Source organism: Sinocyclocheilus anshuiensis, unplaced genomic scaffold (genome assembly GCF_001515605.1).
Source record: "Sinocyclocheilus anshuiensis isolate Anshui unplaced genomic scaffold, SAMN03320099.WGS_v1.1 scaffold50, whole genome shotgun sequence".
Taxonomy (NCBI): domain Eukaryota; kingdom Metazoa; phylum Chordata; class Actinopteri; order Cypriniformes; family Cyprinidae; genus Sinocyclocheilus; species Sinocyclocheilus anshuiensis.
Window position 1 is genome coordinate 217,839 of NW_015542382.1, and position 16,219 is coordinate 234,057.

A 16,219-nucleotide genomic window follows, 5' to 3' on the forward strand; every position below is an offset into this window, starting at 1 on the left:
TGTTCAGATGCAAAAAAAAAAAAAAAATCTATAAAACATTGATCCTTTATGACAACTGATAGTCTCCAGAGTAGAGCAAGAGCTGTGTAACTAAAACAGAGACAGACTTACACAGAAAGCAGGGCAAAGATGGGCCATCAAGCAAGTTCCTTTAACCTGGAGGTTAGACCCAGTCAACCAGAGTACAATAAGCTGTTTCAGTGTTACCCAACATACAGAATCTATAAAACAAACATTTTTGCCACAATGCTAGAGAACTGTGATTGGTCGCCAGTATGTTGCTATATGCAGTTGTATTTGCGAGTATGACCTTGATGATGTAGCAGATAAAGATCAGGCTGTAAGACTGCTGTAAATATGTTAAAAACACCACACCGCAAGAGAGATGTTTGACATATGGTTCATTTGAGCTTGAAAAGGTCTTGTCATGCTGATAAATGGACAAGCAGAGGACAGGATCAATACAGTGATAAACATGAGCAGTGTATGCAGAAAGGCGCCAGGTCTCAGATATCTGTGTGGAGAGAGCAATGCTCCCAGGGGAATACAAGTTATCATCATCTCTACACTTACTGAACATCATTACTCAGGATGCTTATGTTTCGCCCATCACAGCTGCTGTGACTGGCAAATTGTGCTGTGTCAGAGGCCTGCACTAAAAACAACGAGAGCCTTTTTATGTGTACGCAAGTAATTTCACAAATGATTTTTATCCAGAGAGACTTCAAAATAAAGGTTCTAAAAGGAGGTTTTTGCAATGACATAGAAGTACCATTTTTGGTTCCCCAAAGAAGCAATTTTTTTCTTAGTGTAAAAAACTTTTTTTTTTTTTTATAATGTGTAGAACCTTTTTCCAATACAAAGAACCTTTTGTGCAATGGAAAGTTTCCATGGATTTTAAAGGATCTTCATGGAATCATCACTGCCAACTAAGAAACTTTGTTTTTAAGAGTGTACAATATATTCACGACAGGTATAATATATCAAAACTGTAACATCTGCAACATAGAAACATCTCCACTAAAATTGAATGATGACAACTGAAATTTCAAAAATTAGAGTTTATGTGTGTATAGTGTGTTGATGTGTTAGTCAGTGTGTACGGTCATAGCGGAGTCTGCACTTTTTGACTTACATCATCTAAAATCTATTCAGTCTTGAAGCTCTTACAGTGTTTGTTATTAAGCCATTAGTCAACACATCGATCTTTCATAAAAGCTCACTCACAGTCAACCCTCAATCCTGTTTCTCTGCACAGATCCATCACTCTAATGCACTCGATGTAGAGGCATGAAATGCAGCAATATTGAAATATTTGGCCGATACTATAGCCAGTAGTTATTATGACCAATAACCAACATAATGTCTGATATTTTAAAGAAAAAAAAGGTATTTACACTCCAATACAGAACATGCTGCAGATGAAATCAACGCATTAAAACATCAAAATTAGGATTGTTAATAAAAAAGTAATCTGCAAGGATGGGTTCAAATTAATCAAAAGTGACAGTAAAAGACATTTTTCTGTAAATGCTGTTCTTTTGAACTTTATATTCCTCAAAGAATCCTGAAAAAATTGTAGCATGGTCTCCACAAAAATAGCAGCACAACTGTTTTTAACTGTTACAACAATAAGAAATATTTTTTGAGCACCAAATCAGCATATAAGAATGATTTCTGAAGGATCATGTGACACTGAAGACTGGAGTAATGATGCTGAAAATTCAGCTTTGCCATCAAAGGAATACATAACATTTTAAAACATATTAAAATAGAAAACAGTTATTTTAAACTGTTTAACAATATTAGTATTTTTACTATATTTTAATCAAGTAAATGCAGCCTTGGTGAGCATAAGAGACTACTTGATCAAATAAATCTAAATAAATTAACTTTTGGCATTATAAATAGTGATTCTTTCAAAAACATAACAAATATTACAGATTCCAAACTTTTGACCTGTAGTATAGCAGAAAAGATGACTGTTTGGTATATTTGAAAACTAGCACAAAGAAACAGTATAGTATTTATAAACTTAATATTATCTGCTTTCAACAAATATTTTTGTAAAATGATTACTAAACATTAATACTGGCTAATGCCAATACAGTCACAAATATGTCTTTCATTCCTATTTAAAAGCATTGGTGTAAACACATACTAGTTTTAAAGACTCAATAATGACTGACACACACACACACACACACACACACACAGCCATTTACAAACCTGGCACAGTCTCGACCCTTAGTGAGCTACCTGCCTAGACAGCATTTTTGGCATCATATAGGCACAATCCCAATGTCTGAAACGGTAGCCAACAAATTATGCCGTCTCCAAGAAAAAGTCTGATTTTGGCCAGAGACAGCAACTCTTACACATACAGTATATGTATGTATGTGTATAATGCAATCCAACAAGATTCATATTAGAAGTCTAGCTGTTGACAGGACATTATTTCTAGTAATACTATCACAATAAGATGTGCTAAATGTAATATTTCTCAGTATTTCTCTCAGAATGATTCTCTTATTCCTGTATATCTTGTCAGTTGAGTTGATAATACATTTCATAGATGCTACATCAACATCCTACTAGATTTGTTGTGAGTCCTCTCTGCATTTGCACCTAGTATAGCTCCCACTTTTCACCCTATTAGCTACAGCCCCTAGTAAACATGAAGGCAACCCCGTTCTTTCTTTCCTTCTCTCACTCGCAAGTGTAAATGCCATGCAGCTGTCAGTGAAACAGCTTCACTTCTTCCAGACACAGGGCTGAAAATTCTCACTATTAGAGAATTTGCTTCACATTTCATTATATCATCAAGACACTGGGCGGAAACCTCTCTCTGCTTTCAAATGTCACTGTAGAAATAAACAGATCAATGATCACAGACTCAGCTCATATCAGTAGAGACCACACCCAATCACAAACACCGACAGATGCACAGAGAGAGAAAAAGGGCAGTCGCTGAAGAAGAGCGAGAGAAAGTCGCATAAAAGGCGAGAGATGAAGGAAGAAGTGTCATGACAGAAACAAGAGAGTGAGAAATGCAAATGCACTCCAGAGAACAACACCCTTGTAGAATTCACTTTGCTCAAAACAACACTATGCTCTTCGAGTACACTGTCCTAAAATGTCCTACCACTAACAATTTGTCGTCTTTTGTTGCAATACAAAAATGATATATATACGCTATATGGACAAAAGTATTGAGACACCCCCTTCTAATGAACAGGTTTGACTGCTTTAGTAATTTCAATGAGTACAAATCTTAATGTTTAAGCATATAATAATATTCTAGGGCAGGGGTAGGCAAGTTCGGTCCTAGAGAGCCGCAGTCCTGCAGAGTTCAGCTCCAACCCTGAAAACAAAACTCACCTGCCTATAGCCTTAGTAATCCAGAAGACATTGATTAGCTTGTTCAGGTGTGTTTGATTAGGGTTGGAGCTGAACTCTGCAGGACTGCGGCTCTCTAGGACCGAACTTGCCTACCCCTGTTCTAGGGAATTGTGTGCTTCTAATTTTATAGCAACAGTTTGGACAGGACCCTTTTCTCTTCTAACATGACAATACCTCTGTGAATAATGCAAGGTTCAAAAAGAAATGATTGATTCAGTCAGTGTGGAAGAACTTGACTGGTCTGCATAAAGCCAAGTCCTAATCCCAGCTGAACACCTCTGGTGTGACTTTAAATGCAGACCTTGAGCCAAAAACTCATCACCAAACACCAATGACTTGTACATACACTATATGGACAAAAGTATTGGCATACTTCTTTAGAACAGAAAATGCACTTCCAAAACTGTGGCAACAAAGATGGAAACATATTTCATGTATTAAAAATTGTATTTCCATCTCTGTTGCAATAGTTTAAAATGACTGTACCCATAAGTACAAGTCATTGGTGCTTACTACTACATCCTATCATACTGCTCTATAATAGACTATGACTTTGTCATCTACATCAACAGCATGAACCATTCACGCACTGCTTTAGTGTCTGAATCATCTTCAATTAACTTAGAGTGTCTGGAAGAAAGAAAACACGTTTACAGAAATCAAATAGCAGTAAGCCTGGTGACTCTGAATCCAGAAGCTTCTTATTCTTAGCCCAGCTCATTTGATTCTGCATGTACTCCGGAGGAAAGGAAGGACACGTGCGGTGAAAATGAATGCGACTGGAAGATATGAAACTGAATGCACTCTAATTCGATTTGAAGTTGCTAGTTCCCAGTTAGGGCTTCTATCTCACTCGCTCTGCTGGTCTGGGTTTAGCTTAGTCACTTTCTTTCGAATCAGGTGGTTCGTGGACAGAGTAAACTGCAAAATGGACAAAAATTTATGCAGAGAGCCAAAAGTCTGGATAAATGTCACTGATGTCTTAAAGACCACATGTCAGTTCAGTTCAGGAAGAAGAATCCATAGACACCACATTTCCCATTGGATTGAAAATAGCCTGTTTGTAAGTATCAGTTTAATAAGCATTTGATTTATATGGCTTTTTCATACAACAGTACCACATTTTTGACATTTCAGGGATGTATTTCTCAAAAGCAATCAGGATGTTACAAAACAGTAATATTGATTTAATATTTTTGAAAATAAATCTGGTATGCTCACAGAACCTGCATTTATTTGATCAAAATATAGTAAAACTAGTAATATTGTGAAATATTATTACAAATTAAAATAACAGTTTTCTATTTTTAAAAATGTTTAAATATAATTTATTCCTGGCAAAGCTGAATTTTCAGCATCATTACTCCAGTCTTCAGAGTCACATGATCCTTCAGAAATCATTCTAATATGCTGATTTGCTGCAATTATTATCAATGTTGAAACCATGCTACTTTAAATTTTTAGGAAAACCATCAAAATTTTTCAGGAATCTTTGATGAATATGAGGTTCAAAAGAACAGATTATACCATTGTCAGGCAGAATTAAGTTGGCAAAGCATGTAATTTGAAGTCACATTATTTATTATTTATCAGTTGTTTTAGGGAGTGGCTCTTTCCACTACAATAGATCTGATATTTTAGTAACCACCTCACATGACTGCAGAACATATCCTCTGCATCCAAATCACATTATGAAAGTGTGTGGGAAAAGATATGTTTTGAAAATTCAATCATTTGAAATCTTGATACCTGATGCATTGAAAATTGAGATCCCTTTCAGCTTTAAAATGGCAAATACCAATGCCATTTTAAAGCTGTAATTTTATGCCAGATAATTAATCTCTATGACATATACTCTACTATCAATTTTCAAATAAGTTAAATGCTATTAACTTCAGCATCACCTTTGAAAAAGTGAAGGTGTGTATTGAAGGATTGAGAAAAAGCGACAGAGGGAAAGAGAAAGAAAGAAAGGATGGATCAATAAAAGTATGCAGACAGCAGACGGGACAGCAATCACATCAGAGCATCAGCAAGCCTCTGTAAACACACTCTACTCAATTAGCTCTCTGGGAAGGGCAGGCTATTGTGTATGTATGTGTGTGTGATGAGCCTTGCCCTCTCCTTATAGATGCTTTCAAGTAGCATGCAGCATAGGACATTACCTTGGCAGACACGTAATTCTCGGGACGCTTTCCATCTGTTAAGGTGTGTGAGGTGAACCTGTATTTGGCTTTATATGTGCATAGAGTATTTCCATCACTTCTACTTAATCAGGAGAATCAACCTAAAGACTAAGGCAAATGTCTATTTGTTTATTCATTCTTCCAAGGGCTTGGAAACCATTTCAAATTTCGACTTTTTAGAAGACAATCATTACTTCTCAAGGACCAGTTCCTTAATGCATCCACCACATCTTTCAAATTGTTCCTAATCCATCCACCCATCTGTTTTTCACCCGTCCTCAAGCTGTCATTGATCCATTTTCCACTCTTGCGGGAAGTCCTGATTGGTGTTTCATAAATATTTTAACGTATGAGATGCATTTTCATGTCCCATACTCTCACCCTCACCCTCACCCCTCAAAAAAATCGCCAATCAAGTGGATTAAAGCAAGGCACTGCAGTCAAATCTATTGTTTTTATCTCCGTTCATTTTGGTCTATTTTGCTTTTGCATTTTCTCAAAATTGTTTTTTTTATCATGCACTGAGCCATAAATCTCCACTTCAGCAGCACATACATGCACCAAATTGTACAGTTTTATTCCCGTCTATATTATGAAAGTATTATGAGGGATTTTTATCTAATTTGCCTGATTTACATAACATTTATATAACTTAAAGGTCCCCTGAAATGCTTAGAAACAGCAGCGTTACTCTATGTGTTGACGTCATTTTAACTGAAACAGGAAACCAGGGTGGGACATACCAAGCAGCCCCGCCCCTTTTTAAAATAGCCAATAGCGTTTGTTTATATCACAGCTTGGGCTAGAGCCGTTCAGAGCCGTTGAGCTCCGTAAAGCCACATTTGACAGGATATGCCAGCCACAATCTCATCCATATTGCTATAAAATATAGCATTCTGTGTAGAATTCAATTAGCTCCGATACATTTTGTGGTCTACGCCGACTCGCGCATGTGATCCGCTCCATGCTATCATGTCTCTGGACCGAAGCAGAGTGTGTGTGCGGTGCGGTGGCTAGCGTGACACAGCGCGAAACCAGACTTCTTTTTTTTCCTCAATGGAAAGCATATTTACACTGTTTGAATCATTCCCTGTCCCCTATATAGTGCACTAATACATTTATATATTTAAAAATTAGAGACTGCTCTAAAATATGAGACACCAATGTTTCAGGAGTTTAGGACACAGAATAGGACGCATGCTGTTTAATTTCCTATTTGGGTGTGTGTATATGCTTTATTTTTTAAGATTAAGTTGATGTTTTTTCCAAAACATTGTTAGATACCAGTGTTTCCTGTCATAGCTATGCAAAGATTTAATTTCAAAAACAGTATCATATAGCTATTAAACTATATCTTATTATTTTAAAACCGTATTTAACCTCAGAACGACCTCTAAGTAAAAAGAGGTGCTAAAGTCAGATTTTGTGGTGGCTGTGCTTTAAAATTAAATTATAATCATCTTAATTCAAGTGATGAAGGATTGTGAAAGTCTGACAGTAATCAGTGTTGTGTACTACTGTAAGGTTAACCCTGCCTGCTTTAAATGTTTCAAAATGATTAACAGTTGAAAACATTTGTTAGAAATTTAGAAAAGTAATAAAAAATAATCAAATGTAATTAGCTACATTACTTTAATACAGTTACACTACTTATTACATTTTAAACAGGGTAACTTGTAATCTGTAACCTATTACATTTCCAAAGTAACACTGTATTTCCCGACACCGTATTTAACAATGTGTCAACAAAATGAAATACAAATTCTGAACCCGGCTTTATCCAATGTTCAGATTTCTGTGTGGCATTTAGTGCATATTTAAATAGATAGTGCCTCATTTGCATATTTAACATACAGAAAACATATAATACAGAACAATTACATTCTGTGAATAATCAGATGGGAACATTTTTCAGTGAATACCAAATCCAGATAAACAAAATCTACATCTTGCATCTTGGCTAGGTTTTAAAGAAAATTATGATTTTTACATAATATTTTAATATTATTTTTCAGGCATTAATATCTAGTCACATATTGTCAGCCATGCTATGCCATCTTATCTTGCAAACCTGACATGTATGAACTTTTTTCTACAACAACAACAACATTTTTTTTACAGCTTTTATTAATCTAGTTTAATACTGATTTAGAAATATATTATAGTTTATTGTACATCCATGTTCTTTTGAAATACATTAATGTTAATTTAGCTTGGAATGCTAAAAAAAATTACCATTAAATATACCAATTTACAATTAAACACTGTTACAGTAGGCTATTGTTTATTGTTATTTCATGTTAGCCATTGCATTATCTAAAGTAATATATAGAACCTTATTGTAAAGTGTTACCAAGTTAGCAAAAAGTATAAATATCCCATGTACTCTAACATGAGGAATTTATCAACTAATTCATTAGAATAAGACAGTAAAATTTGAATTATTTTATGTTTTATGTCAGCTACCCTTTACTGAATTATTGTCAAATGGTGTATGTAAGGACTGATTCATAACTTTAAAGAATGTCAAGAACGTAGCACTTTAATCTTGTAATAGTTATGATAATATTCAAATTCAGTGGTACAAAGAAGTGGAAATCTACCATACAGCCTGCTGCAGTTTAGCAAACATTAACATTTATAGCTTCTGTGCAAAGTTTCATATGGCATCGAAATCATAATGTGGGCAATGATGATAATGGATGATCATGGTCAATAATGATGATCATTAAAGTTTTAAGTTGTGTGTAGACAGCGCTGGACAGCGAGGTTGCTATAGAAACAGTCCTCAGAGGGCAGGCCTGGCCTGGCACCCACTACCCACAATGCAACAGCATGCAGCTGTGTAATGCAATAAAAAACCCTTCTGCTCCATTACAGTCTCCTTCCTGTACATCACATCATACTTCCCCCACAGGGAGGAGGGAGAGAGAGACTGAGTGAGTGAGTGAACTATGGACAAATAGAGGACAAGAGAGAAATGATGAACAGAAACGGCGAGCCACACAAGATCTACACATTGTATAGCACCTGTCCAGATAGTTTCGGCTGTAAAATAAGTTACAGCTGAAAGCAGTGCCATAAATTATTGAGTATAATACATGAATTCGCACACGAAACAGCAGGATCTTGTTTGCAACATGGTGATATATTAATGAGAAAACTTCAAAGACATTACAGCAGATTGATAATTCCACTCTCTACTATTCAAAAGACTATTAGTTACTTTGTATGTGAACTTGAAGGGGTTGCAGAATTACAGAGCATCTATAGCCTCAAGGTAATGCAGTATAAGTGAATGAATGATAGAAAGGGAGGAGTCCTCTGAATATCAGACAGGCAATAATATTCTCATTAATACATATACAAGAAATGTTAACAGAATTATTCCTGTTGGATCTAAATCTTCGGAGAGTTTTCAAATCAATGTAACATGAATACAATGATATACTAATAGTTCATGTTATTAGATCACACACAGTATGTTCACTGACCACCTGATGCATATTACACATAGCAGGACCATATTTTCTCTTTTAATTTGAATTTTAAGGTTTATCCTGATGTGTATGTGTCATTGTTATTTTTAATAAGTCTAAATGGTTATTTTAATTAGCTATTTTTATTTTTTTATAGATATTTTACTAAAAGAAAATGAGAAAAGTTGCTAAAACTGCTGAAATAAAATAAGCAGAATGAGATGTGGCCAGTACCTTTACATATCAAAAGCCTATAGAGGAATTCTCCAGAACTGCTTATAACCCTAACAAGGTTGTTAATCCATGGTATATACTTAATTTGAAGCTATCAGCCTGCATTATTTCATTTTTTTTAAATAATAATTTAACTGCAAAATTCCTGGTGAGAAAACTAAATTACCCATGATGCTAAAAATCTACACCAATCAGTTGTCATTCACAGTTTTTTGTAGTTCTTTCCCTCATTAAAGCTGTCAAGTAAACTGTCTTGGACATTTGTCTTTTTGTCTGATTGTAAAATACGTTTTTGTTTTAAATTAAAGTTTGTGATGATTCACCTCATAGATAGTCAGGTTCATGGTTTACAATGCTTTAAGGTAAATATACTTTCAGGCCCTGAAAATGTGGACAGACACTGTTACACTATTAGTCAGAAGGTCTCTTTCTGTCTAAAGATGTGGTCATTTACTGCTGCTTGGTGAAATTTCCAGTCAAAAGAAGTTTCGCGTGAGGGTGAAAAATGCAAAATCCCAACAGGAGGTCTGTAGATTTCAAGTTGCTGACATGAATTCAACAGAAAGCTGCTTGTTTTGAAAGTGATTTCTGTGTGAGCTGTATTTCATAGATCGCTACACTATTGACAATGGACTTTTTAATGAAGTTTCACTAATGTGACTGCATTGTAAGATGCAGACTTCTTAGGGTTCTTCTTAGTAGAATAAGCTATGAAGTAGACCAGACTTTCAAAAGTCTCACTATGCCAGTTTACAGCTAAATCTCATCACATTATTACCTTAGAAAAGGTCAATTCTTTGTCATATATTTGCAAAATATTTAAAAATAAAATGTAGTCCCACAAATAGCTTGAACATCCCAAGTATGCTGAAAATACCAAACACTTTGCCCACTACAGTGCTCTGTACAGCAGTGTTTGTGCCACTCTTCCATCCACTCACAACTGGTTCCATGCAGCTGAATTGCAATCGAATATCAGCCTCCCAACCAGCCCTGCAGGTAGAACCACACTACCCACTCCTGAGGGGAACAAGAGTATTACGGCAGGAATGACTAGACTGATGGCAGCCTATTTTTAGACCTGCATCACAAGCACCATAACTTAGTAGGCCTGTTGTTCTCGGACCACTCCCCTCCTCTATTCATCCTGCTCAAGAAGTTAGTGCACAGAATTTAGGAATAGATTGCAGTTTAATAGAATTAAATGATGCAATATTACTTCCTAAACGGACTGCTGTAATTACATCCAAACCACGATCACACTGCATTTATTAATTGCTAGTCTTCCACATATTCAAATTAACATTGTTTTAGCCAGTGAACAAAGACTTTAGGAGTGCCAGTAGATGGTATTCATGCAATAAGATGACGCCTGGGTGTATACGCCTGCAGTGCTTGGTCCATTACTGGAATCTAATTACCCAGAGAGACCCTGACAGCACTCTCTCATATCATAACTCAGGATCCAATAGGAAACTGCACAAGTGTGTTTTTGACAGGAAATAACTTTAGAAAACGAGTTCTGCCCAGTCTTTTAGCATATGGACCACAGGTAACATGATATTTTTAAGCTGTGCATATTCCATATAATCTATATTTGTATCATATTTGCTGAATAAAATCCAATACATGTTGTTTCTTACTAATTTTGGGGTGCTGATTCAAAAAAAAATACTCCTTTCTCACAACACGATGCACATTTTGTAGCATTTTACTAGCGACAACCATTTGTAAGGTGAAGAAATTTTGTACTATCCATCAATCACCAGAAAAGCTTCCTTTGTGCCAGGTTTTCATATGTTTGAATGATTCTGAATGCATTATTTTATGATTTCAAGGTTAGAATCATGGCCAGTGACAGAAGAACATGTAAACTTATTGTATGATGCTATTTTTCTACATGCAAACAGCAACTGAAAATTACAGATTTTGTGGGGGGAAAAGATTTTCCACTCCTTTGCAGATTGTAAGTTAAAATATAATTATCGTAATTTGACTGCTTTTGTTATTTTGATAAGAGCAGCTGACAAACACATAATATGAAAAATAATTTTGTGGAAACAAATGTTAAATGTAAAAAAATATATATATATTTTTTCAACCTAGCATCATTAATTAGGTAATATTTGGCCTTTTTTGCAATTAAGTAAAATTACTATTATTATTATTATTTTTAAATTCAAGATGCAGGTCTGTGTATATGGAAGCCCGTTTCCACAAAGGAATTTAAAAAAACAATTCTTGTTTACCTAACAGTTAACAACTTTTTTCTCAAAGTGGAGTTTGAGTTTATATCACTCGCAATTCTGAGAAAAAAGTCTGAATTGTGGGATATAAACTCAGAATTGATACAAGAGCTATGCAAAGCGTTGTCATGGATGAACAGTTTAATTCATACCAGCTAAATCTGACAAAAGCACTTGGCAAAGGGTGCAACAATGATGTCAGAGCGGAAACAGTGAGAAGACTGATTTAGGATACATCAGAATAGAGAGATGAAAGGCGAATTTAGACCTAGAGTTTAAATATAGTTCAACAGACCATGAAGAAAAACCCACCACAGGCACTAAGCCTTGACAGCTCTAAAAGTGAAATAATAAAGAAAATAGAGTGGAAAATATCTCTGGGAAAGCTCCGAGCAACAAATCACACAGGCTACACCTTTGAGTGACACAGAAGGGCATCTATGCATCCATGCAGACAAGCTAATGCCCTACATGACTCAGCCAGTCCATCACTTATTTATGGCTGGTTTTTATTGATGAATTGGTTTGTGAGATTTCAGATAAGCAGATGGGGAAGGTGAGTGAGGTTAAGCTTGTTATTGTAGGGCTCTTAAGAGAATGTGATAGAAAAAACACTGTTTGGATATTCTCTTTTTTATTTATTTAACAAGCTCTGCAGGGTCATCAGCTGTGATTTCATGCGTAAAACACCACAGTTAATAAACTGAATCTCAAGCAGTGCTACTTGGGAAACATGGCGGAATGGCATCTAAGGATCAAAACAACACTGCTCTAACTGTGCAGTTTGTCAGGTGTGAAACCTCACTAACAGTTAACACACATGATCACTACAGCATCACGTATAGGCTGCACCAAGATGAAAAGCGAATGCAATACATATACAGGAAAAAAAAATAAAACGGCAAAATATTGTTAGCTCACCATAAAGAAAAATGGTTTTATGAAGTGTGAGAAGTATGAATTGTACATTTATGGTTAAAATGTACATTATTTACAAGACAAAACATTTTTGCAAGTAAAAAATAAGTCACTGAATAGGCTTTACAGTGAAAAATGCACATAACCTAAAAGGAAATATGACTGAATATTGGCTATAATTAATGGATAGGCTTGCTATATGATAAACTTTTGTTGTTAGTGTATTTGTACAGCAAATTTCTGTAAATTTAGCAGAATTATAGATAGATGGATGGATGGATGGATAGATAGATAGATAGATAGATACTATGACAACGCTGCCATGATGAAATGAAACAGGCTACATTGCGATAGTCTACTGATGCTTTAGAAAGATTCGGTAACCAGGACAACGCCTCATCCTCCGCATCATGGACCACAAGACCGCGAAACACGGGTGACACTCTCGCCCACACACACACACACACACACACACACACACACACTGAACACCAGAAAGCGGAACGTTTTGTTCATTCCACACACGCACACACTGACCTGGCGGATGCGGTTCTGGTGGGGTGGAGAGCCTCCTTCGGGTGAGGTATTGTTGGAAGAGGCCATCCTCACGTCTCGGACGGAGCCGCCCCTGCTCTGTCTTTCTGCCGAGCTTTTTGACATTCAGGCTCAGCGCGTGATGTCGTCCGCGAAACGGAATCTGACAGTCCCGATACTGCGGTGGTCGAGACCCGTGCTCCGGCCTCAGATGTCAGGGCTGAAGCTCCGACTCATGTTGTGGTTGTATTGGAGAGTGGAGACGAATGTCCTGTAGCGTGACGTACGGTGCGGATCTCAAGTGCGGTGTCCTGCGGCACTCCCGCTACTCACATGCACAGGCACCGATGCGGCAGTGCTGAAACACTGACCGAGATGGAGGATGAATGAGGGTAATTAACGATAAGCCTGAGATAAATACACGATGGTGTAACAGAAGCGCAATATGAGCGATGTTATCGTCGCTGTGTTGAGTAGCCCCCTCCCGTGCTTCTCTCGCTCTCCCTCACTCCCCTCCTCCATAAGCCAAACCCCCACTTACACATGACGAGGCAAAATCAAAATCGATTTTATAGCTTGTATTTTTGAATATACAGTAACCCTGTAAAAACAGTAAGGCTGAATAAAAAGTAGATGGACAGTTAAGGCACACCAAAAAATATGAATTTCATTTGATGGCAAATTATCAAACCAAGGTATGTGCAAAGCAATTATGCTATACTTTATGTGGGAGATAACTACTGTTTTTCGTATAGGGTATATAACGGCAGGTTTCCACTGTGACAACTTACCCCAAATAGCAGGGATATAATAGCAGCAGTTATTTATTTTTATTTCCATGTCAAAATCTAAGGCTATCTTCATGGCAAAGACTGAGTTGCAGTAATACAGGAGTTACATAAACACAAAATTAAAAAATCAAGCAAACATAAATAAATGAATAAATAATTATATATACATATATATATATGAAGAGTTCATTTGCAAAAACAGATAACTCGGATAAATATCAATCAAACTGCAGTTGGGTTATTTTGATTAGGTAAAAGAAATAACTAAAAAATACTAGCTAACTAACACAATAAAAACATGATAACATAAAAATATAGTGTTTTATTTACACTTTTATGATTTAATTAATTATTAGCTTTTCATTAAACTCACTAACCCCAGGTTGGGAATTCTTGATGTAATATTTAATGCACTGCATGTTGCTAATAACAAATGGAATATATTATCTCTCTCTGTTTATTAAAATACAATAATATATAAAATTATATACAGTCAAACCAACATTAATTCAGACATTTATTTGGTCCCAAATTTTTTTTATCAGTTTTACTGGTAGTCCACTGTATGAAGAATTTTTGGGTATGTCACTGTTTACTTTATTTTGCTATCCTCACTTACATAAATGAATTATAGTGTCCTGCACCCACTAGTAAAGAAAAATATCAAAAATTATATCTGGTGTCTGAATAATTTTTGGTTTGACTGTATATGAAATGTTTTGCATTTATTATATATATTATAAACACTTTTTAGGCCACTGAAACCTATATTTAGTATACTGATAATAAAGACTTACATTTGCAGTGTAAGCAGAATTATAGCAATTGGATATATTATGATTCACTTTCCTCTTTCACACAGCACAGGCAATTAAAAAAAACCCAAAAATATACACTTTATTAAACTACTTTGGAACAGTACTGGACAATGATAACGGAATGATCATAACGATGATGGAGACAGTAAGAAATTGACACTGAAAAGTTTCTCAGTACAGATTACTTAAGGTACCATTTTAACAAGAATCAGCTCACTTTTGCTATGAATAGAGCGTTCCGCTTTCACAAAAATAAACAAACCGATCTGAAACCATAACCAAGATGTTGATCAGCACTCAGCAGTCACTGCTCAAATAAACTGGCAAATTGAAGGATTGATTTCAAGCAACTGGGTTATGCAAAATATGTTAATGGAAATGCAGAAAGCAAAATCATAAATAATGTATGCAACGTACTGAACTTTCAGCAGCTATAACTCATTTCCCTATGATTTACTGGACTGACAGTGTGAATCAAAGAAATTCAGGTTTGGAAAGGCACAGTATTCCTCACAAAATGTTGATTCTCAGGATGAAAAACCTGGCGAGAAAAACTCAATTTGATTTCACTTTTAATGCACGAATGAGCAGTGAGAGCTTTAAAAAAAAAAATAAAAAAAAATGTGTGCCTATTCATTTTAATTATGTTAAACCAATTAAACCTAAAACAAAATGTTTAAATTTTGGATTACCAATACATCTTTTAGAAAAGAGTAATCTAGGGTTAAGAAACTAACCTTTCCTGGGCTTTGTAGCATTTTCAATGAAGCAGCAGCACCTAACAGCGTAATTTATTGCAGTGCAATCTGTCTCTGACCCCACCCCAACACCATTTACAGGAAGTCATTCTGAATAGCTTATCATCCTCTCAATATACGTCAGACAGCAGCAAGTTGGTCAAGGTTGTCCTGGGAACGGCTGGTGAGGTGCGCCTCCAGTATCTCTCCAAACAGACCTCTCTTCAGCAGATTGTATGCCATTGGCAGCAGCTGGCGTACCACTTTATAGAAATACTACCAAAAGGGGAAGAAAAAAAAAATTGGTCAGTTGTCCGGGAGAACTCTGTATCATGAGAAATCTGTCAGAAATGGCTATTAATGTGTCTGCAAAGTGCAAGGACACACTCGCTGGAAGATGGCCTTGGATGGAAAGCAGAAAGCTATTAAAGGTAACAGCTATACAGGCATAAAAAAAAAAATGTTCTGAGAATCTCTGGACACAAACACTGCATTTGCCTGCAGGACTTAATGCACAGTCCATACTGAAATTTAAATTTAAATTAAAACGTAAAAAATACATTTTCTGGATGAAATGCTTGTCTTTGCAAGCAATTAATGTAAGCATAGTCAGTTATATCATAAGTGGCAAACAAACAGGAAAAATTAATTATTTCTGTGCATTATGTCTTGCAATGTAAATCTACTGCTGACCTGCTGAGACATGAGACCTAAAGACCTGCTGAGGTATAATATCCTTTGAACAATAAACAAACAGCAATATTGACATGTAATATACAGTATATATATATATACACGTAATATATATATACAGTGGGTACGGAAAGTATTCAGACCCCCTTAAATTTTTCACTCTTTGTTATATTGCAGCCAT

The 16,219-nt window shown here is 35.8% G+C and overlaps 2 protein-coding genes across 2 annotated transcripts in view; both read right to left on the reverse strand.

The window, feature by feature from the left end:
• LOC107692594 (ankyrin-2-like) overlaps nt 1–13,467 on the reverse strand; it is a 68,081-nt gene extending 54,614 nt beyond the window's left edge. Inside the window, exon 1 of the mRNA XM_016491704.1 lies at nt 13,003–13,467. Coding sequence (XP_016347190.1) covers nt 13,003–13,125 — 123 coding nt within the window. The 5' untranslated portion in view covers nt 13,126–13,467. The remainder of the gene's footprint in view (nt 1–13,002) is intronic.
• A 1,212-nt stretch (nt 13,468–14,679) lies between these two features.
• Nucleotides 14,680–16,219, reverse strand: part of LOC107692706 (UPF0609 protein C4orf27 homolog) — a 4,786-nt gene continuing 3,246 nt past the window's right edge. The window contains exon 8 of the mRNA XM_016491869.1: nt 14,680–15,621. Coding sequence (XP_016347355.1) covers nt 15,487–15,621 — 135 coding nt within the window. The 3' untranslated portion in view covers nt 14,680–15,486. The remainder of the gene's footprint in view (nt 15,622–16,219) is intronic.